This window comes from Typopeltis vanoorti, chromosome 13 (assembly GCF_054136105.1).
Source record: "Typopeltis vanoorti isolate ZY-2024b chromosome 13, IOZ_Tvanoo_1.0, whole genome shotgun sequence".
NCBI classification, from domain to species: Eukaryota; Metazoa; Arthropoda; class Arachnida; order Uropygi; family Thelyphonidae; genus Typopeltis; species Typopeltis vanoorti.
The window spans coordinates 52,363,476-52,388,076 of NC_143561.1; the positions used below are offsets into that span (position 1 = coordinate 52,363,476).

The 24,601-nt window shown below is 36.4% G+C and overlaps 1 protein-coding gene across 1 annotated transcript in view; it reads right to left on the reverse strand.

The window, feature by feature from the left end:
- The window catches only part of LOC150100151 (integrin alpha-PS1-like), a 573,942-nt gene extending 549,584 nt beyond the window's left edge, over nucleotides 1-24,358 (reverse strand). Inside the window, exons 1-3 of the mRNA XM_090402382.1 lie at nucleotides 23,525-24,358; nucleotides 17,334-17,804; nucleotides 1,164-1,294 (exon numbers count right to left, since the gene is read on the reverse strand). Of these exons, the coding sequence (XP_090258508.1) occupies nucleotides 1,164-1,294; nucleotides 17,334-17,536 (334 nt within the window). The 5' untranslated portion in view covers nucleotides 17,537-17,804; nucleotides 23,525-24,358. The remainder of the gene's footprint in view (nucleotides 1-1,163; nucleotides 1,295-17,333; nucleotides 17,805-23,524) is intronic.
- Nucleotides 24,359-24,601: the final 243 nt, after the last annotated feature.

Below are 24,601 nucleotides of genomic sequence, written 5' to 3' on the forward strand. Positions count from 1 at the left end.
ATGTTAGTCACGTGTTGGTTTAACAGCACATTTTCTTTGTACAAATATGTTGAAAGTTTATTTTTCACTAGGTTAGACTATAATAAATTTAGTTTAATCCTTTATCCCAGTGAGAGCAAACAAAGTTTGCACCTGAAAATATCTTCAGGACTGAATATAGTGTTGTACTATCTTACCTGGGTAAGATAGTACAACACTATCTTACCCAGGTAGTACAACAACACCAGGCAACTCGTAGCAAAGGTGGAGCAAGATACCAACACTCCTATCCCAGTATCTCTCATAATGCAAAACACATCTCCTTGTGGATATGTATACTGTTATGCATTAAGGGATTGGCCACTAACCAGACTAGTTTCTACCTTTATTGAGGTCTCTTCAGTGGGAGCCAGGCCCAGAGTTGGAGATACCAGGCAGAAGCAGTAGCAAGGTCATCTTTACCTATAGGAGTTGCCAAAAGGTTTGCCACCTTTTTTTTATTAAATTACTCTGGATTTAGAGAAAGATGTTGCAAGTTTGAAACTTTTTTCAACATCTTTCTCTAAATTCAGAGTAATTTAATAAAAAAAAAGGTAGTAAACCTTTTGGCAACTCCTATAGGTAAAGATGACCTTGCTACTACTTCTGCCTGGCATCTCTCCAACTCTGGGCCTGGCTCCCACTGAAGAGACCTCAATAAAGGTCGAAACTAGTCTGGGTAGTGGCCAATCTCTTAATGCATAACAGTATACATATCCACAAGGAGATGTGTTTTGCATTATGAGAGATACTGGGATAGGAGTGTTGGTAGTTTGCTCCACCTTTGCTACGAGTTGCCTGGTCTTGTACTACTTACCCAGGTAAGATAGTACAACACTATATTCAGTCCTGAAGATATTTTCAGGCGCAAACTTTGTTTGCTCTCACTGGGATAAAGGATTAAACTAAATTTATTATTTTGTACAAACATATTTAACAGTTGTTTAAGAGATACTTGAGCCATGAGAGGTTTCTTGAATTAACACAAAAAAACCAAAGGAATAAGTAATATAATTTATTTAAGGTCATATATTTCAGCCTGAATATATGGCCTTAAATAAATAATATTACTTAACACTTGTGTTTTTTCATATTAATTGAAGAAACATATTTTCAAAATCTACTTGAGTTTATCAATCACTTACGCTGAGTGTCATAGTCAATATTAATCTGGACACAGTCTCTTTTCCAAGTATTTACATTACACCTATAAACAGCTCCTGAATGATTTGTTCCAGGTTGTCCAGTACTAGCTTTGGGAGCACCAACCAGTATTCTAAAAGAAAAAAAGAAAAAGCACAAATGCAGGGAATAAAATAATAATTACAGAGTTTTGAAACAATTTCTTACTTGCAATGCAGTTCATATCAAATGACCATCAAGATCACAATGAAAATGTTTAATTATATGGTATCTCAAAAGACTCATCACAGGAGACCCACACTAATCTCTATAACACTAACCCACACTAACCACTTACACACAATACCTATCATACCTCTCCTTAAAATGATTCACTATCAGGGCACTCACAATTAATTCTGGCAATCCATTCCACTCATTCACCACTCTCTAAACAAAAAATCTAGCTCACGTCCTTAACTAACCGCACTTATATATAAATTCAGGTACAACCCCTTAGTTTTTTTTCTCTCTCTCTTTCTCTCCATTTGACATGTACAGAAAAATTGTGTGCGAATCTTAGAGAACTTTCCAAAAACTTAAGAGTGTCTATCATATTCCATTTATTCCACCTATCAACTAAACTCTGCAACACACACCTTCGACCTATCCTCATAGGGAACATTCCACAGGTCTGTTAGTCACTCATCTCTGAACCCTCTCCAATGAGCTCCAAAAAACCCAGGTGACCAAATCTATGCACAGTAGTCAAGCCAAGTATATCAATACCATATTCCTTGAAACACACTGCTGGATTTTACTTTAAACTTGTACTTTTTCAATATTTAACTACTATTGAGATATTAACTGGTCTGTAATCTGTTACTGCTGTCTTGGAGCCACCTTTATGTCAGAGGCACTGCAATTTCTCTTGCACAAATGCATAGCACACAGGCCGACATGTCATCCAGTCCAAACTGCTGTATTCACATTGATATTTTTCAATGTGAATATGTTGGTCTGGTTACTGGGACTGGTTTTTCCCTTTCAGTTATTTCCGACTGTAGGTGACATTGTAGGCATTGCCCACAAAGTATTCCTGGACAGATTTTTACAGGGTAGTTCACCATTGCTTTCCCCAACCCCCCAATTTTATCCAGGCTCAGGACTGGCATATGGCTGGGAGGTATTCATGACTGTAATCCACGTGTGTTCACAGGGCTGGTTTGCCTTTTCTGGGGGACAAAAGCCATCCAAAACTCACCTTTCATCGAAAGAGACCAGATTAAGGTTCCTCACATCACTGACAGGAATCGAACCCAAGTCTTTCTGACCAAAGACTTGGGTTAGGCTACAAAGGCTCTTTGTTGGTCTTTGTTAAAGATCTAAACAGCAAAGTAGGAAATGATTACCACACACACACAGAAATGTTTTGGGAAAATTTGATGAAAAGTACAAAGCTAATAATAATGGTAAATGCCTACTAGATTGCTGTTCCGAATGTGGATTAGTTATTACTAACACCATGTTCCAACATAAAAATGTGTACAAATTCACCTGGAGAGAAGATGCAAGAAATAAGAAAAGTCTCAGTGAATATGTTATAGTTGATAGTGATGTTTGAAAGCCACAGTGATTGAGACACAAGAGTATACAGAGGATTTGAAATAGGAAGTGATTACTGTTTAGTTTTGAGCAGGATAAAATTAAATTTTATATTGAAAAGAAAAGTGTGTAAGAATGTTTTAAAGCAAATCAGGGTTGAGCAGCTTAGCCAGGTGAACTGTACTGAAATATACAAACATCACTGAAGAAAAAATGCAAGAGTTGAAAACAAGAACCAAACCTTGGAGATTCAGTGGCAAATCCTAAAGAAAAACACTGTTTGATTCAGCCAGAGAGGTATGCAGTGAGGTCATCTGTAAAGATAGAAAAATCATAACTACATGGTGGACATAGGAAATTAAAGAGACAGTGAAGGAAAAGAAATTATATTAAAAGTTCCTGGCAAATAAGTCAGCTTGTGCTCTTAGAGAATACAGAAAAAAATGTAAGACAGCAAAGCACTGTGTAAAACTAGCTAAACAAAAGTCATGGGAAGGCTTTGGTAAGAACATAAAAAATAAATATCAGGAGGGGTGGGGGCAAAATATTCTGGAGGCTATTGATAAAGCTCAGAAATGGAGGAAAGAGTACTGTAAAAGGAATCAGAGATAAAGGTGACATGAAAACTGAAGATAAAGATATTCTAAATATTTGGAGTAATTACTTTGAAAGACTGCAAAATGAAACAAGCAGTGCCAGCATGATGTTAAAAACATCCAACAGGAATACATATTCATACTTGAAGTATGAAAAGCCATCCAAAACCTGAAATGTGGAAAGGTAGCTGAAGTAGATGAAATTCAGCCATAAATGCTCAAATATGGAGGTATAAAAGTTTTATAGTGGCTGCATTGCATAATTCAGAAAGTCAAATTCCAGATGATTGGAGCAGAGCTCTCATAGTACCTATCTATAAAAAAGAGAAATAAAACTAAATGCAAGAATTACAGAGGTATATTTCCCTACTGAGTATTCCTGGTAAGATTTATGCAAGTATACTTTAGAAACGGCTAAGAAAAATTGTGGAAGGGAAGCTTGGTGAAGAACAAGCTGGATTTAGGATCACATTTTCACTTTAAGACAAATAGTTGAGAAATCTTTTGAATATAACAAGGATTTGTATTTAAGTTTTGTTGATCTGGAAAAGGCATATGAAAAGGTGCCAAGAAGAAAACTCTTCAAAATGCTACAGTTATATGGTGTAAATGAGATATTATATCAAGCAATACACAGTCTCTATTTAAGCTGTAAGTCAGTAGTGAGACTTGAAGGAGGTAAAGGAAGCTGGTTTGAGGTAAAATCAGGTGTGCGACAAGGGTGCCCATTATCTCCACTGTTATTCATTATCTATATGGATCACATTATGAAGGGAAGTAGTATTAAATCTAATATCAAAATTGGTGATGTTAATCTTAGCTCTTTACTTTATGCAGATGACATTATACTTCTGAATAAATCCTGAATGGTGAACCTACAGACCAAGAAAAACATTTCAGCTATTTAGGCACAATCTTTAGTGAAGATGGTAAATCAAATATGAAAATAAACAACAGAATTATAAAGTTGGTATGGTAGGAAGTCAGCTGATAAATATATATGGAATAAAAAAGAAATTAGTCAAAACACCAGATTAGTTGCATACAAGATAGCATTCAAACCAATTTTAACTTATGGATCTGAGAACTGGATAGAAATACTTGAAAAACACTTGAGAAAAGACTGGAGACCTCTGATATGAGAGTTCTGAGAAAGAATAATGGAGTTAACAGATGGCATCAATGGTAGTATCACATTAAAAAATGAAGACATTAGGAAAGAACCTGTCATGTTATCATTCAGGAATGTGTTAGTAGAGCTAATTTCAGGTGGTATGGTCATTTAAACAGAATGGAGAAGAAAAAAAAACAAGTGTTCTCAGCCAGGTTGGCTGGAAAAATACCCAGAGGAAGACCAAGATATATTATTATTATCAACACCCGACTCCATGGAGTAAGAGACTCATCATGGGAGGTACTCACTATTGCATACAATGCTCATCCAACCGTGTCTTAAACTGATTCAATGTGTCCACAACACACTCAGGCAATGCATTCCACTCACCAACCACCCTTCATGGAAAGAACCTTCTTCTCACTCCTTTGCTCACACCCTCCTTATACAGTTTCCAGCAATGGCCTCTTGTTCTACTTCCCTCTCCAATTACACGAAAAATCTCTTCCATGTCTACCTGATAACAACCCCTGACCAGTTTATATGTCTCAATCATATTCCCCCCACACTCTTCCTCCTATAGACGAGGCTCTGCAACTTACATTCCCTCAATTTGTCCTCGTACTCCATTCCAAAGACCACTGACTAACTTTGTGAATCTTCTCTGAACCCTTCGAACATATCCTCGTCACCATGAAAACCCGGAGACCAAATCTGTACACAATAATCCATATGAGGCCTGACCGAGGCCTTATACAATGGAATCATAACCTCTCTATTTCTGCATGTTAGGGTTCTCTGCATCATTGCCATTATTCAATGTGATGACTTCACAACTTGTGCAATGTGGCCCCTGAATTTCAGGTCCTTGTCCACCATCACACCTAGATCTGTCATCTCCACTACTTCTGTTAAGTTTCCCCACCAAGTGTATACTTGGCATCCCATCATTGTTTACCAAATCTCAAAACCTTATGTAACAGATGGTGTTGTTTGCTTTCTCTACCCATCTATAAAATCTTCAGCATAAAATTAGAACCCTTTCATTTCAACACTAAATAATCTCTTTAATGCTAAAACTTATTTATTCTCTGCTTACAAATTCAACTCATTAAACTTCTAGTTTACTCGCAAAGAGGTTATTTCTATAAATTAGATATCAACTTCTAACATGCCAATTGACTCTCTTATGGACACTTATTATTATTATTAAACTAATTCTTAACAATCCACATACAACATATCTCGTAGATTATAAGAGAAAATATACAAAGGGAGTTACAGAGGCTCTGTATCGCACATTCAGTCAAGAGTCTTTTTCTAAAGTCTTTATGGCTTTTCTTTCATCTCAAGTTTTAGGCTTACTTCAGGAGTGTCTTACTACAGCAGTATCACGTCAGGATATTAGCAGGCTTTTGGACTGCAATCTGCAGTACTCGAATAGCACATACAAGAGGTTTCAGCATATGGGAAAATTCTCCTCTGGATCCTTACTTGGGGAACTTCCTTCTACTACTAATTGCAGATGACTGTAACTACCGTCGACTGGCTCTGGCTCTTTTCGGTAACAGCGCTTTGCCTTTGCTCTCTTGGCACCTGAATCTCGGCTCTCCTCTTTAGTAACTGGGGTCTTGCTTCACCTCTTTTCTCTGCTGCCACTGCTCTGGTTCGGACTCTGCTTATGGTCTGCAGCTTGCTGCCACTCTGATTCCGACTTTTGATGACTCTCTGCTAACGACTGGAAGCCCCTTATGATCAGCTCAGTCCCCTTTTATTTTGCAATCTTGGGCCCTTGCACTAAGGGTAGTAAAGTCTGAAGAATTTGGCATGACTCTTTCATCTTCTTTTAAGTTCGACCCGCACTTTGTTCTCTTCCGTGCACTCTTTTAATCGTAAGTTGTTGGTCAGTGGAAAGTTGTTTGAACCTTTTAGACTGACTTTGGAGGTGTTTATGCGCAGAGCTTGTAAGCACTTTCTCATACACAAAAGTCATAAACAACCGTTCTTATGCTCTCATAGAGAGCTATTACACAACGTTCCAGCAGCAAAACATTGCCTCTGTTTTTAACACTCTAAAATATTCTTGTTAAAGGAGTATATACAGTTAATTTCCAAAGGGTTGTTTATAATAATATCTAGCATAAAATATACAGAGACAAACAAGGTTATTTTTACAACATTCTCATGGGACTTGGCCTCTGTAAAAAATCGATGTAAAGCGCTTTGGTATTTTTAAGCTACATCCAGTTTTTACACTTACACTTGGCAACATTAACTGATAGTTCCACTTACCTGCCCATTCATGCAGTCTATTCAAGTCCTCTTGTAAGGCATTAACATCAGCCTGACTGTGCATTGCTCTTCCCAAGTTTTGCATTATCTGCACACAGCTGGATATCACTAGTTAAACCCAACCTAATATCATTAAAATACAAATTGAACAACAATGGCTCCAAAACTCACCCCTGTGGCACACCACTGGTGACCTTTCTCTTTCCAGATACTGCACCCCATATACAAATTTCTGATACCTATCTGACAGCCAATCACTGATCCAACACAGAAGTCTGTTATCCAATCCCATCTCTTTCAATTTAATTAAGAGCTTGTCATGTGGCAGTCTATCAAAAGCCTTTGCAAAATCCAAGTACACCACTGTATGTGCATCTCCTCTGTCCAAGGTATTTGTCACCTTGTTATAGTACATAAGTAAGTTAGTAAAACATGATCACCCCTTAACAAACCCATGCTGATAACCACAGAGAATACTGCTATCAACCCATTTCTGTATCTTACTTCTTGCCAATCTCTCCAGGACCTTCACCACAACTCCAGATATACAGACCGGTCTATAATTTGAAGCTACAGCCTTATCACCACCTTCATGAAGTGGAACAATTTTACCCTCCTTCCACTCCCTTGGAACTTGTGCTGTTGCAAAACTCTTGTTAAACAGGCATGCCAATGCTACTGCCAGTTCCTTGGAACATTCTCTTAAGATGTGTGGTGATATTTCATCAAATCCTATTGCCTTATTAACATCAAAGTTATTTCCTCAAATACCTCCTGCTCACTCACAATTAAGCTATCCTCCTCTACACTTAAGTTCCTCATGAAACACACAAATTGATCACTGAATACCTCAACAATGTCTTCTGCAGCAGTTACCATTCTACCACTTTCATCCCTTAACTTCATCTTTCCATGATCATTCTTTCTTCTCCTTGCCACATATCTAAAAAACTCTCTAGGGTTTTTTCATAGGCTGATTTGCCAATTTCTGCTCATACTCTACTTTTGTTTTCCTTACTAACTGAGTCACTCTCCTGGCTTGTTCTTTATATTCTTCACGTGACTGATTACCATTATTCATCTTGTACTTCCTCCAAAGGACTTTCTTTTTCCAGATTATATGCTTACGCTTCACATTCATCCATTTTACACCAACCTTAATCAGCCTTTTGGCCTTTGGGATACATTTGTACATTGAGGCTGTTATGTAATTCTTTATAAGTTCCCATGCAGCATTTATTTCTTACCGCTCACCTCCTCGTTCCATGTTATAGCTCAAAGTTGTCTCTTAAGCTTGTCATAATCACCAGCCTTATAATTCCACATAAATCCTTTCCTCGCAAAAGCCTGCATATGACTAGCCACAACACAGGTGATAACTTCATGATCACTTTCACCAACTGGAGGAAAATGTGAAATCCCTCTAACAATTACATCCTCTGAGAAAATTATGAGATCTAGAATTCTTGACCCTCCCGTGCCTTTCTTTACATGCTGCCTGAGATAGTTATCTCTCAAGAACTCGAGAAATTCACTTTCCTTATTCCCAAAACCTATCTCTTCATTCCAATCTATACTGCCATAATTAAAATCACCCATAATAATTACCCTTCCTTTGTTCACTAATCCAAGTTGTTTGTACATTTCTTCGTCACCACCTTCAACATTCCCAGGCCTATAGCAACATCCAACCACCAACTAAATATGTCTTCCCCTCAACCTCCATGTTACACCACACTGCCTCATAACCATTGCCACCATTTCCCTCTTTCATGTCTACCTTATGTGGGCTTAATTCCCCTGCTATTGTCAGCAGCACCCCCCCCATCCCATCCTGCCATTTCTATCCTCATGAAAAATACTGTACTCTTCCATTTTATGGAAGAGTATAGTATCTTTCGTATTCCCATTACAATATCATCTTCATTCAACCATGTTTCACTTATTCCAATGATTTGGGGGCAAATAAACTCAATCACTGAAACCATTTCATCCCCTTTATTTCTGATGCTTCTGGCATTTGTAAACAAACACAACAGTTCATTTTTAGGTCTATAGCCAGTCCTATCCAAGCCATATGTTGGTTGTGATTTCCCCACTACACCTGCCAAATCACCTTTATCACCACTTACCACATATACCTCCTCAGTCTCCACTTCTCCACCCACATTGCAATATACCCCATTTCCATACACACATTCACTGCCACTTTCAACATTCACTCTCTCTATGCCACGTCTCTCTGTCCACCCGAGCTCCCTCCGTTTCCCTGTTCCTCTTGTATTCCCGTTCTCTCTCTCTCTTCCTCTCTCACCCCACTACTGTTTCCACTGCCAAGCACTGCTGTCTCTTCAGTACCACTCTCCTGATTTTTCTCTTCATCTCTTCCTTCTGATATCTGGCACGCATCATACACTGTACTTCCACATACTATACTTTCATCCGGCAATACTTTCTCCAGCACGCTCACTCCAAAGCCATTTAAATGCAATCCATCACGCCTGTATAATTTCATTCTTCCCTCAAACACATGCCATACATTCACAAACTCCACTCCCTTCTCCTCACACAGCTCCACCAACATACCATTCATGATTTTGGCTCTCTGTCGCAACTCATCATCATCATACCTGGGTAACACACTGACAACCTTTCCTACTACACTGTTATCTTTCACTCTTCTCAATAGTCTCCTGATATTTGTTCTCACCTCCTCGTTATGTCCACTTAGATCATTTGTCCCTACAATCACAACTAACTCTTTCGCTCATTTCTTCCTCATGGTAGCGCCTTAATTACTGTACTCATTCTCATATAGGTGGATTGATACAGTAAAAAGTGCCTTAGAAGATAGAAATATAAGATTTGATAATGTTGGAGTCTTGACAGGTAACAGGAAAATTGTAGATAGGAAGTTAGTAATGATGTACATTTTTTCATGTAGTACAGCAATCCCTCGATTAATGCATCTGTGTTCTTTAAAACAGACACATTAATCAAAAACACACTAATCGAATATAATAACCTACAGGAAAATGTATAATTTGTTCCTCAGATTTCTTATTTGACCCTTAATTTTTTTTTTTATAAAAGAATTAGGGTATGTCTCAGGGCCTAGTTAAAGGAAAAACCATGAAACTGAAAGACAATAAAACATTTCAGAATATAAATTTATTATTCTGCTTCTTAACAAAGAATTGAGCTAACGTACTTTGGCGGGCATTCTGCTTCTTTTTTTCATGCAACTGACAGTATGGCCCTATTACCTCTTCTGCAAATTTTACTTGTTCTCTCTCTCTCTCTCTCTCTTCATCAGGGTCAATCGCTAAGCATTGCTGCTTAAAAATCGATTGTACAAAAACTATTTTCAAATTGTTTCTGTAAAACCTCTTTGGGCTTGTTAGTGATTAAATTTTCTTCATATTCTTCAGGATCTTCCTGCATCGAAATTCAGCAGGTCGGAATCACTCAACTTCACAGAATGAGATTTAATTAACTTAGATTAATTTGAAAAGCCTCTAAAATCATTTGCACAATGTGGCAGAATGTGCTTCCAAATGGCTTGCATGTTGCTAGAAGCAATTTCATTCGACTTTGCGACTTTATAACCAGGCTGAGATTTCTCTGATTTGGCCAGAAAAGTCTTGGAAGGCATTCGCTTACAAAAAAAAAAAGGCCAGTTTCATCGACGTTAAATATTTATTGGTCACAATAGCTCCCTTCTTCCACAGTTTTCTTCAAATTCTCTGGATAATTTGCACCCCCCCCCTCCCCTCCTTATCTGCACTTGCAGCTTCGCCTGTGATTAGAACATTATGTAGGCTATTTCTATTTTTGAAATGCTCAAATTACCCAGCACTAACATGGAATTCTTCTTTTTCATCATTGACAGCCCTTTCTTTCCAAGTTACAAAGAGACAATGCTTTTGATTTAATAAGGCCGGTGTTTAGCGAGATCTGTTTTTGGTTACAATCTTTGATCCATGTAAAAAGATTCTCTCTAATTCAATCATTATAATACTTTGATTTCAAATGCATGCATGATGAACTTGAAGCAGCTTTACCTTTCTCTTTGTATTCAGCAGTTGATTCATCCATTTTTGTGTTCTTGTCCTATCTTTGTTCTGGACTCGCCTTGTTAATTTTTCTTTATTATTTCAAGTTCTTCTTCCAATCAGATTAGTTTTCGAATCATTTTCATGCTTCTATTTTATGTTCACTAATTCTTTTACTCGTGATTAAAGGTTAGGAAAATAATCATGAGATATGATCAGCAAAATGCTATGTAAAGCAGACAACATAAATTTTAGAACATATTTACATGGAAATAGTGTGGTATGCCATTAAAAAATAACTTCTTCAAATCGGTAACTAATTTATTTCATCCTGGCGAGTGATTTTTTAAAATAGTTAGCCATAAAAAAAATGTACAGATTGAAAATTTTTCAAATCTGTAACATTTATTTTTAAGATAGGCACACTAATCAAATTTGGGTATCGAAAAAGTAGACAGAGCGTTAAAGTTTAGCAGACATGTTGCTAAGGTAGCCCAAAAGATTATTTGGCTAGTGAAGAACACATTAACAAGTAGAGAAAAGGAAGCTATAATTCCTCTTTATAAGGCCTTGATACACCCACATCTGGATTACTGTGATCAAGTCTGATCCTCAGAGTTTCTTGGGGATGAGGAAGTGGTGGAGAGGATTCAGAGGCGAGTGACTAAGATGGTGAGTGGCCTGTGGAATGTTCCCTGTGAGGATAGATTGAAGGTGTATGGATTGCAGAAGCTGGTTGATATGAGAAAAAGAGGGGATATGACAGAAACATTTAAGTTGCTTAAAGGATTTTATATGATACATGCAGGAGAAATCTTTCAGCACTTAGCTAGAGGGACTAGAACAAGGAGTCATCCTGGAAGTTGAATAAAGGTGTGGTCAGTAGGGATGTGAGGACTAGATGTTTTGCTTGGAGAGTGGTGAATGAGTGGAATGGGTTGACAGAGTGAGTTGTGAGTGCTTTGCCTGTTTATGGGTTCAAGGAAAGGTGTACCGATAGATTGTGTGGATAGACTGGGTCTCCTACGATGAGTCTTCAGACATGGAGGTGCCCACATAATAATAATCTCTTGTTACAAAACATATGTTAAAAACTACTCATTTTAAATTTATATATATATATATATTATTATTATTATTAAGATTAGCCTTTTATGGAGCCAAAAGACTCACTGCAGGAGGTCCACACTCACTACACTTTCAGGCAATGCATTCCACTCACCAACCACTCTCAATGCAAAGAACCTGATACTCACTCCCTTGCTCACCCCCCCCCATACAGATTCCAGGGATGGCCTCTTATTATACCCTTGTGTTCCTCTACTGAAAAATGAAAAATCTCCTCCACATTAACCTGGTAACAACCTCTCACTACCTTATATCTCTCAATCACATCTCCTCTCCTTATATTCATGTTGGGGTTTAATGGAATATTTTCAGCACTGGGAAAGGATTAAAACTAATTTTAATGCTTCCTTTAATGCATCTCCTTATATTCACAGAGCTCTGCAAGTTGCATTCCTTCCATCTGTCTTCATATTTCATGGATCTGAAACCAACTTTGTGAACCCTCTCTCAACCCCTAACATATCCATATCTCTTTCAAAACCAGGTGACCAAATCTGCACACAGCTGGTCCATATACATTGGATGGAGAGAGAGTGAAGCATGAGAAGGAAGTTCGAGTTGATGCATAACCTGGATAAGAATTTGGCAACTGCAACAGATGAGATGTCAGTACATGTATTGATATCCCATCTGCTGCAGCCAAGATATTGGAGATCTTGGTTGATAGGAAATCTTCAGTTATTTGCTGATGATGTAAAGATGGACAAGGCAATCAGAGATGCTACTGATATGCAGCATTTACAGGATGAATTGATCATGCTGGAAGTGTGTGTAAATAATAATGGCCATCAATGTTTTGAGTGTAAAGTTATGCATTTGGGCATGATGCAACATCCAACAGCATATTATATTGGAGGGATTATGCTTGGTGTAACTGATGAAGCTAAAGATCTTGTAGTCATGGTGGATAGAAAGTTGAAGTTCAAAGGTCACATAACAAAAATTGCAAATATAACTTGGAGGATAACTGCAATATTGAAACATAACATTGACATTTAAGATATGGAAATCACTGAGCCTCTTCCCAAGGCCCTGATATGACTGCACCTGGACTACTATGCATATATTTGGTTTCCTAGGTTCCAAAAGGATAAATAAGCTGTCTCGAAGGCTATAAAGAAGAGTTACAAAGATGATATTAGGATTATTGAATGTAGATTACAACTGATTGAGAATTTGTGACTTATTATGACACTATTGATCTATAAACTTTTGGGAGGGTGTTATAGGATATCAGTTGATAAAATATTTCCTTATATGGAAGGTCAGGAGAGAACAAGGGAACATCTGTGTAGGCTGTGTGCATTTAAGAAAGGATAAGAGTTAGATTTTTTTTCTCATATAACCATGAGTGAGTGGAACAGTTTGCCTGTTGGAGAAGTGAATGCATCTAGTGTGAATAAGTTTAAGAGAAGGTGACAGCCAATGTGAGTGATGTATGACCTATCTTTGATGAGTCCTTGACTTCCTGGAAGTCAAATAATAATATGCAGTCTGATGTGAGACCTTATACAAGGGAACCATAATCTCTTTGCTTCTAGATGTCAGGATACTCCTCATCATTGCCACTGTAATGTTCCATTGTTGTGATGTTCTTACAATTTTAGTGATGAGCCCAATAAACTTCAAAATTAAAATTAAAAGAAACACACATATTAACCGCAGTGAAAATTATTTAATTGTAAATATTTCATCCTAAGTATCTTAGGACATCATCAGTACAGTAGTTTAAAACAATAATAGGAATAACATACAGTTAGGGAGCATGATTACAATAGAATCTCATTAAACGTGCATAACATGCCACAGAAGTGAAAAAATAAAAAATAAATTATTTAACACAATTTTGTATGACAATTTCCCATACTTTAGGAATAGTAAGAACATCATTGCGGTTTAAGTTTGGTCTGTGTAGTAGGGCTTCAGAACTTCCTTTGTATAAACGTTCATGTTTATATAAAGATCTATGTAAAAGTTTAGACTTTTCCCAATGGATCCTATTGTTTGGATTTTCTTACTACAACGACATTCTTACTATTCCTAAAGTATGGGAAATTGTCATACAAAATTGTGTTAAATAATTTTTTTTTTTTTTTAACCTCTGTAGCACGTTACGCACGTTTAATGAGATTCTATTGTAATCATGCACCCTAACTGTATGTTATTCCTATTATTGTTTTAAACTACTGTACTGATGATGTCCTAAGATACTTAGGATGAAATATTTACAATTAAATAATTTTCACTGTGGTTAATACGTGTGTTTCTTTTAATTATAATCGCACTACAGGTTTCGTTATTTTAAAAAAAAAAATAAAATAAACTTCAAGTCTCTGTTCACCATCAATCCCAGAACTGTCATCTCATCCATCTCCTCCAAAATTTCTCCATTTATTGTATACTATGCATCCCAACCTCACCTACTAAATTTCAAGACCTTGCATGCACTTTGCAATGTTAAACTGATAGTTCCTCATTTGCCTGCTCACATAGTCTATTGAGATCCTGCTACCAAGCCACATCTGCTCTACTTCTCGGTAGAGTTCTTCCTCAGAACTCTACTGAGAAGTTCTCAGAGTTCTTCCTAACGTTTCATCATGAGCAAACAACAAGCCACAATTGCTCTACTTCTCAGAGTTCTTCCTAATATTACATCATGAGCAAACGACTGCATATCTCCAGTTAAGCCTATACCAATATCATTAACATACAAATTAAACAATAATGGCCCCAAAACAGAGACCTCTGTAGCACTCCACTAGAGATCTTCCTCTTTTGGGATATGCTACTCCCGCAGTCCTGAAAATACTTCGGACACAAACTTTGGTTACATTTGGATAAAGGATTAAATCATGTATATAATTTTATGACCTCTGCATTACTTCAACCTTAGTATCACCTCTGGGTCTGGCTCCCACTGATGAGACCTCAATAAAGGCCAAAACTGGTATGAGTAGTGACCCTTCCCATAATGCATAGCATTATACATGTCCACAAGGATATGTGCTTTGCATTATGAGATACTAAGGCAAGTGATGTGAAGTCATTAAATTCTATATATATGAGTTACTCCAGTTCTGAAAATACTTCAGCTGCAAACTTTTTGCTTACACTTGGATGAAGGATTAAACCAAGTATATAATTTCTTGGTATCTTTAATTTATACTCCCCCATACACAACCTGCTGACACCTATCTGACAGCCAGTAACCTTTCCAACTCATCAGTCTCTTATCCAATCCCATCCATTTCAGTTTAGTTACCAACTTGTCATGTTGGAATCAATCAAAGGCCTTTGAAAAATCTAAGTATGCTTATACTCTTCATGCAGCTGATTATTATCAGTTACCAGTCCTGTATTGTAATCTTGTATTGCTTCCACAGTCCTTTCTTCTTCTAGAGTTTATGTTTAACTCCTTCATCCATTCAGTTCATTTCTACCTTATTTAGCCTTTTCAGCTTTAAAATACACTCAGAGATTGCTGCTGTTAAATAGCACTTGATCAGTGCTAGCATCTGTCTCCTTTCCATTCAACTCCTCTTTCTATGCTATAGCTCTCAGCTGTCCCTGCTTTACATAATCACCAGCCCTTTAGTTCCACACACACACACATCCCTTCTTCACATGACTAGCCACAGACAGGGTCGTCACTTTGTGGTCACTCTCACTAAGAGAGATAAGATTAGACACTCCACTCACAATCACATCCCTTGATGATATCATCATATCTAACACTCTCTCATGCACCCTCTGTTACTTATTACCTAAGATGGTTGTCCTCAAGAAATTCATTCTCCTCATTCCATGAGGCTATCTCTTCATTTCATCAATATTGTAATCATTAAAATCATCCATAATGATCAACTTTCCTCACTAAGCCAAGTTGCCTATTATTATTATTCCAGGCAACTCCAAGGGGTCGACAGACTCATCGAGGGAGGCCCTAACATCATGTCAAGAACAACTATTCGGCATTCACACAGTATCTATCATACCTTGCCTGGAACTCATTCACGGTCGTAGCACCCACAACAGACTCTGAAGCTTATTCCACTCATTCACCACTCTCCAAGTAAAAAACCTAGCTCTAACACCCTTGTCAACCACATTCTTGCCCAGCTTCCATGCATGGTCCCTAGTCCTCCCACCACCAGTCATATTTCCAAAAATATCTTCTGAATCAATCTTATAGAAACCCTTCAGTAACTTGAATGTCTCAATCATATCATCCCTCCTTCGCCTATCGACCAATTTCTGCAACCCACAAATCTTCAACCTATTCTCATAAGGTTCATTCCACAGACCTGCTATCATCTTGGTCACTCGTCTCTGGATCCTCTCCACTTCCTCCCCATCACGAAGAAACCCTGGTGCCCATAACTGGGCACAGTAGTCCAGATGGGTCTTATCAAGACCCAGATATCGAGAAGAAACCAGATATCGAGCCTTGATAAGACCCAGATGGGTCTTATCAAGGCTCGATACAGAGGAACAACAACTTGTTTGTCTCTGCATGTTAAAGTATTTTTCAGAAGCCAAGTGATTTGATGAGCTGATTTAGCCACTTTTGCAATGTGCCAAATACATTTCTTTGTGTCCACTCTCAACATTCCTTTGCCCATAACAACAGCAAAGTAAACATTTCATCCTATTGACCTCCACCTCACACCATACATACTATTTTCCCATTTTATCTCAAGCCAGTGAAGGCATAATTTCTTCACTAGCATCTGTTGCAATCCCCCTCTCTTCTTGCCCTATCTATCCTCACAAAAAACATCACACCCTTCCATTTCTATTCCAGTCAGGACATCATTCTAATTCACCCATATTTCACTTATTCCAAATATTTGCGGTGGAATAAACTCAATCAACGCAAATTTCATCTCCCTTATTTCTGATACTCCTGACATTCATAAACAGACAGCATTTCATTCCTTTGTCTATAACCAGTCCTTAGACAGAAAAAAAAGAAATCTAACAGCTGACCTACTTCAGACAAATAAATCAATGACTCATCGAAAATTAGCCTGTAAAAAAGCCGACACTTTGTCATCAGCTTTTTTGGAAAAAAAACTCAACTCAGGTCTCTTGTACATATACCACTTCAATCTAAGATAAGGTACATATATCAGATTATAATTACAGGACAGAATTACGAATCAGTTCATTTAAAGAACTAATCTTCGATTAAAACGGTGTAGAATAATCGTAAACAATCATTAAACATATCCACCTCTCGTTTCCAATGCGGAGGGTGAAAGGGATGGAGTTTATTGTAAAAAACATTTCATTACCATCTTAATAATTAACTGAAAACAAAAATAAACAATTCAAGTTACACAAGTTTACATCAATACATCAATCAGAAAAACAAACAGTTTATTCAAACGCAATACTTACACTTGCTCTAAAATTTTTTCAGATCCAAGCTCCAGTACTTGATGTTGTGATACTGAATATCCAAAATATGTATCAGGTTCTCCATATTTTACTACTGGTAATCTAGGTTCTAAATTAAAAGCATCTGCAAAAAGTCTAAGGCACATAAGAAGTTGAATCAAAGTTGTTCTCCAGAACATGCTCATATTACGGAAATGATGCATACGGAGCAAATAAACAGAGCTATATTGAATCTAAGAAGACACAACACACGCAGTAGCTTATTTTATGATGACAATCCCCGCATTTCCACAGAAGCTGTACACTATCACAAGGAACGTTTAATTTGCCATTTAAAACGTTCACATTATCAAATGAGTAGTCCCTGCCAGTTTCCGAAAAGAAGGACTATGATAAACATCATTCATTGGCACACTAAACCTTGGGCGTGACTATAGAAAGCAAAGTACTAGTGCGATGAGGATATTCACCCTAATGAACCAGAAACGAATATTTCCTTATAAGTCAAATACTGAATAACTTATAAAAATAAAAATAAAATGACGTTTGTTATTTGAATTTAAAACAAGAAATAGAAAAGAAATCACTAAAGTAAGTGTAAATAAAATAATATCTGTAAAGAAAATTAAATTAATAAATAATATAAAAATGTCCAAATAGGTTAAATATAGTAATTCTTTTAGAGAAAAAAAAATTACATCATATATTATGCTATAATTCTTTTCTTAATTTTAAATCCAACAACCACAATATAAAAGTATCAGTACTAGTACTTTCAACAGATCTTCAAAAACGTTAGGGCTAAAAGAGCTTCTCTTACTTCCTTTGTGAATAAAGAATTACAGGATTTGTTTAAGTAGTAGTAAACTTCCGTGAAATTTGATTAAGTAGTAGTAAACTTCCGTGAAATCAAATTTCATCCTGAGCGATCCTCGCTGTCCAGAAAAATAAATAAATAAATAATACCCATCAAATCATTCCAGCTAGTTACTGAAACTTGTTTATTTCTGTCACTATATTCTAAGGCCATATATTCCACTCACGTTAGCATGCTCATTCTAATAACATGATCTTTCCACCTTCTTTACGACTGCATATGATCTCTCTCTCTCTCTTTCTGTGTGTGTGTGTGTGTGTGTGTGTGTAAAAACCACTTCTATAGTAATCCGGTACAAACTCATCACCAACTACGTTTCAATCATACTAATCCATCTCTTGCTTAGAACTTAGAAATGTTCTAAGTGGTGTTATTATTATTATTATTATTATTACCTCCATGCAGTTAAAAGGCTCATCGCGGGATGTCACACTGTTACGTACACAGTTTATCATACTGTGCCTGAAATGTGTTCACTGTCTCTGCGCTCACCACACACTCTCGGGCAATGCATTCCAATCACTCGCCATTCTACATGCAAAACACCTGCTTCTCACTCCCTTGTTCACACTCTCCTTTGACCTCTTGTTCTCTCCCTATCTTTACCTATTATATGCAAAACCTCCCCCATATTAACCGCTTATATTTCTCGATCATATCTCCTTTCATCTGTTTGAAACCCAGGTGACCAAATCTGTACATAGTAATCCATATGAAGCCTGATCAAAGACTTATAAAAGGGAACCATAGCATTCTTACTTTTACAAGTCAGTGCCCTCCACGTTATTCCCATTATCAACTGTGCTGTCCTCGCAATTATAGCAATATATCCCCAAAATGTTAGGTCCTTGTCCATTATCAATCCCCGATCTCTTATCTACTTTATCTCTTCCAAAACATTTTCACCGATTGAGTACTCCACATCCCCGATTGTGTACTCTACTCTGCTTCCCAAATTTCAAAAGCTTATGCTTCACAACATTCAATTGACATTCCCACTCATTTATATGATTCAGCCAAAATATTCAAGTTCTCCTGCAAAGCCATAACATCCACTCTTCCTGATAGCTTCCACAACTTTGCATCATTTGCAAACAACTGCACATCACCATTCAGATCACTCTCAATATCATTCACATACAAATTAAACAACAATGGACCCAAAACAGACCCTTGGAGTACACTACTAGTAATTTCACTCTTTTGAGATATCGCTCCTCTATATTATCAACTTGCTAATACCTATCAGACAGCCAATCTCCAATCTAGCGCACTAATCTAATATTTAGCACTAGCCGTTCAATTTTCATTACCAACTTGTCGTGTAGCAATTTATCAAAGGCCTTTGCGAAATCTAAATATACCACGGTGTATACAACGCCCTTATTCGATGTATGTGTCACTTTATTATAATAAGTAAACAGATTTCTACCAGATTATTAGCAAATGAGCTTCTGGACACCATTATAAACAGAGCCGGCGCTAGGGTCTTTGCCGCCCGCATGCAATGTCTATCTAAGCGCCCCTGTAACGATCCAGGCGTGTGTGGTTCTTTTACGATAATAAAAATTTTAATTATTTGAAATTTCTTAAATAAATTTTGACAGAACAGCCACACGTTGATTCGCTAAATGTAACGAACCGGCGGTGTTGACTAGGCAGGATAATCATTAAAAACCCGAATATTCAAAAAATTCTCAAAAGTTAAAGAAAATTTTGATAAAGCAACTTCACTTTAATCGTTGAATATAATGATACAGGGATTATAGCCTTCTCACCGACCCAAATCGCTAACAAAATTAAAATGAATTTTAATTAAAGTTAAAACTTATTTGAACTAAAGTTTAAAAAATTCTTGCATTTTACTAAATTCTTAGTAAGTTGTAAAAATTTTTTAATAATTTTTATAAGTGTAACTATCTTTTAGGAAAATAAAAGAAACTCAAGATAGATGAGAAAATAAGAAAAAAAATTCAGAAATAATAATTAGAACATTTTATTAATATTAATATAAGTATTCAAAAAAGAAAATTTTTACAGAATAACAGAAAATAAATTAAATTACATAAATATACTTGAAATTTTTTTATTAAAATTTTAGGGTTCTTGATTTCATATTCACCAAATTAGAAATAATGGTCTTAACGTCTAATTCCACACATACATCATTTTCAATAGCTATTAACGCCAAACTAACAAGCCTTTTTTTTTTTTTTTTTTTGTGACATACTTGTTCTTAAGTAGGTTTTAATCAATTTCAACTTGGAAAAGGAACGTTCACCGCTCTCTACACTAACAGGTAAGGATAATAATATTCTTAAAGCAATTGAAAAGCTAAGGAAAGATAAATTATTGGACACAATAAAATTAAGAATATCGAAAGGGTTTTGAATATTTAAATTATCCTTTCGAAAAATATCCGAAAGCACATAACTCATCATATAGTTCTATTGCATTTACGTCTTTATTGTCCCGTCCATCAAGAGAATCTCTAAATCGTCACAATTTTTTCGTAAATCTTCGTTATTAATTTGTAGTAATCTATACAAGAAATTGAAATTATCATAATATGTTTTTAGTTGTTCAAAACGTTCTATTAACGAACACATTGCAACGTCTAGAAGTGTATAAAACACATTTATTCTAAAATTTATCTTCTGGCGATTGTGGCGTTTCGTCATGATGCTCGTATTCAAATTGTAGTGTCTTCTTTCGTCGTCGAACTTCCGTACCAGTTTTAAATTCTTGTTCTCCATCCACCTCTTCACTCAGTTCTTTTGCCGTTTTTAGAACTTCTTTAAAATTTGTATCTGATTGATACTCTTGTAAGAATATTTTTAAGTTTTCGATAGATTCTAGCAAGTGTAATGTTCATATTTTTGTCTTGAAGCATTTTACTCACAGGCTTTATTCTGTTAAGTAAATCATGCCAAGTTATAAAAGAGCAAATAAATTTGTAGTCCTTTATTTTAGCACATAATGTTTGTGCTTCGTGCTGAGTTTCTTTATTAAAATTTTCATTATTTAAAATTCCAAAAAGTGAATTTCTCCTAACTGATATCGTAGATGGCGGATTGCATTCATTTTACCTTCCCATCGCGTTTCTGATCGCTGTTTCAATGTTAAATTTTTTACGAAATTTAAAAGAATTGCCTGACGTTTGTAACAGAATGAAAAGAAATTATATATTTCTTGAATAATTAATTGCAACAAAACTAATTGTATCTGCATTCACTTTGGCTGCATCGTTAATGATTAAATTTAGAGTATGAGCAGCACATGGCATGTAAAAAGCTCGAGGATTTTTGTTCAAAAGCAAATTTTGGAGCCCATATTTTTTCCATTTCATAAATGCCCCATTGTCATACCCTTGACCTCGCATGTCTTCAATGGGAATATTCCATTTTTCCAGTTGTTCCATTATTGTTGCACATAAACAACGTCCTGTGGAATCTGATATATCTAGAAAACCTAAAAAGTTTTCCCTGATCTTGACAATTCCATTGTCACAGGAAACAAAGCGAATAATAATGGTCATTTGTTCTGTTTTACTTGCATCAGGTGTGCAGTCTAAAATTATGGAAAAATATTTAGATTTTCGAATTGATAATAAAATTGTATCCCTGATTGCATTACTTAAAGTTTCCAATATTTCATTTTGACTGTCTTTACTCAAATAGCGTACTCTATTGTTTCATTATAGGGCCCTTTCAACATGATTTTCCATAACGGGATCAAACTTCGCAAACAGTTCAACTAATTTTAAAAAATTGCCGTTATTCCTTTCATATAATTTATCAGATGATCCGCGAAAAGCTAAATTTCGGCTACCAAGGAATTTTATACTTTCAATCAAGCGTTCTAAAACACTCGTCCAATGTTTCTTTTCCATTTCATGCATGCTTTGAGTCTGGCAATCAATAGTAGTTTTGTTTTTTAAATTTTTATCAAGTTCCTTCCATTTTAAGAAATTTTTCATGTGAGCTAAACTAGTCTCATGTATATGCAAAGTTGTACTTACATTTCTCCAATCGTTACAAACTTCTACAAGACTACTTGATTCAGTAGGTGCGAAAAGTTTACAAAAAAAGCAAAAAACAGAATTTAAAGTTTCGGAATAAATGAGCCATGTTCTTGGCACGAGCTCCCCGTTTTCCATTTGTCTATTATAATACGTGTCGCCAAATTTACGACCATATGTATCTCTGGGATATATTATATTTTTCTTTTGAACAGGCCCCATTTTAATTAAAACAACTCGTAATTTTTCATCAATATTTCTCCATTCACATGGATCTTCTAAATTTACAGAGACTAACAATGTGTTAGTTTCGTGGTCAACTACATCTAAATCTTCTCCTAACTGTTTTTCACTTAAATCCTGCGTCTTGTTATCTTGTTCAACAGTTGCGATAGTACTTTCATTCAAACTGGATGATGTGCCCGGTTCGTCAACTTTGATTTCTGATGTATTGAGTTGGTTATAATCTGCATCAGAATATTTTAATATTTTAACAAATTTATTAAGAGCCCCAGTTTGTTTCTTAATATCTGCTCTTTTGCAGCATGACGCTTACGATTTTGTGCACCGGATAACTTTTTTTAAATTTTTGATTCCATTTCTATTTTATACCCACAAGATATTATTACACAACACGACACAGAGACGAAACAATAGTCCGCACTGCGCTACTGTCAGTAGTCTATTGCGATGCGTACTCTTATAAATCTACTGTTGCTATCCTGTCATTACTGAAACATTGTAAAATGTTATTATTATTTTAACTTTGTATACTTGTAATTTCTATTAGTTACTTGTGATGGCTTTTTTCTTTACTTTATACTTTATTCTCCGTTATTCTAATACAGCTGTACGCGCTTTTTCTCTCTCTCAGAATCTCTCTTGTTTATATTATTAAGTGCTATGGTTACAAGAAAGTCAAATAACATTTATTTACATTACTATGAAATGTACACGAATTTAAACATTAGGGAGATTGCTTTCTCTATCCTTCTATAAAAACTTTTTAGCAAAATTTAGAAGCTTTTTTTCTTCAACTTTAAAATACTTTCTTTAACACAAAACGTTATCTTCTCTCAGTTTACAAATTTTACTTATTAAACTCCAAGCTTACTCGCAAAGAGGTTACCTAAATCTCTCTGTTAAGTTATCTTTACAAATTTGATATCAACTTCTAACATGCCAATTGATTCTCTTAAGGACACTTCTTAACCTTATTAAACATTAAGCATATATCTTAAAAGTCTTTCTAATACAACTATAAGAGGAATTATATAAAAGTTTCGAACTTACAAAGGCTCTGTATCTCACAATTAGTCAAAAGTCTTTCACTAAAAGTTCTATGGCAATTCTTTCATCTCAGATCTTCATCTGGAATTTTGGCGTCGGCTATATATTTCATCGGGAATGTAGCGGGACTCGTACAGCTCCGGAAAAATGTTAATCTCCCACGGCGAAAAGAAAAACTTACGAGCGAAGGTACTTCGGGAAATTTGGCTCGCCTTTTCTCCTCTACTTGGGCTCACCGAAAATGCCTGGACGACTGCCGTCTCAAGTAGCTTGAATTGCCGCCTCTAAGAAACTGAAAATGCCACCTCCAAGAAAAACGAAACTGTTGTCAACTGTCAATCAGGATCCTTCTGGACTGGAAACTTTTCTCTTCTACGGCGTTTGGGACTTCTCCTTTCTGCAATTTGAAAGCCCTGTCTGTTTGTAGACGTCTCGATAGAGAGAGAAACGTCTCGAACCGAGAAGCTCCTTTCTTGAAACGGAAAACTCCTCTCTCAGCCAACGTCTGAATCTGGGATGCTCTCTGACGATGTCTGGAACCGAGCAGCTCTGTCTCTCTTCGGCAACGTCTGGGACCGGGCAGCTTTATCAATATCTGGAACCGAGCTGCCTCCTCTTTGAGAGCATCTGGAACCGGGCAGCCTCTCCTGTCTCTCTGTGGACGTCTCTGGAACCGGGTTCCCTCTACTTCTGCAGCAATCTCTGGATCCGTGCAGCCCCTTCTGTTTGCTTCAGTCCCTTTTTATTATACCTCCTCTGAGACCTTGCATGAAGTTTGGCAAACTCCAAAGAATCAGTATGATTCTTTCATCTTAAGTTTCAAGTTCGGCACGGCTTTTTTTCTCCTCCGCTTTGTTTTAATTGTAAGTTGCCGGCCATCGGAGAGTTGTTTGAACTTTTCTGACTGACTTAGCAGATGTTTACACTTAGAGCCTGCAAGCCTTTCTCATACAAACAAATTTTAATAACAATCTTTCTAATGCCGCCATGTAGATCTATTACATGCAGCTCCGGCGATGTACATATTGCTTTTGTTTTTAACACTCTAACATATTCTTATTAAAACAGTTAACTTCCAGA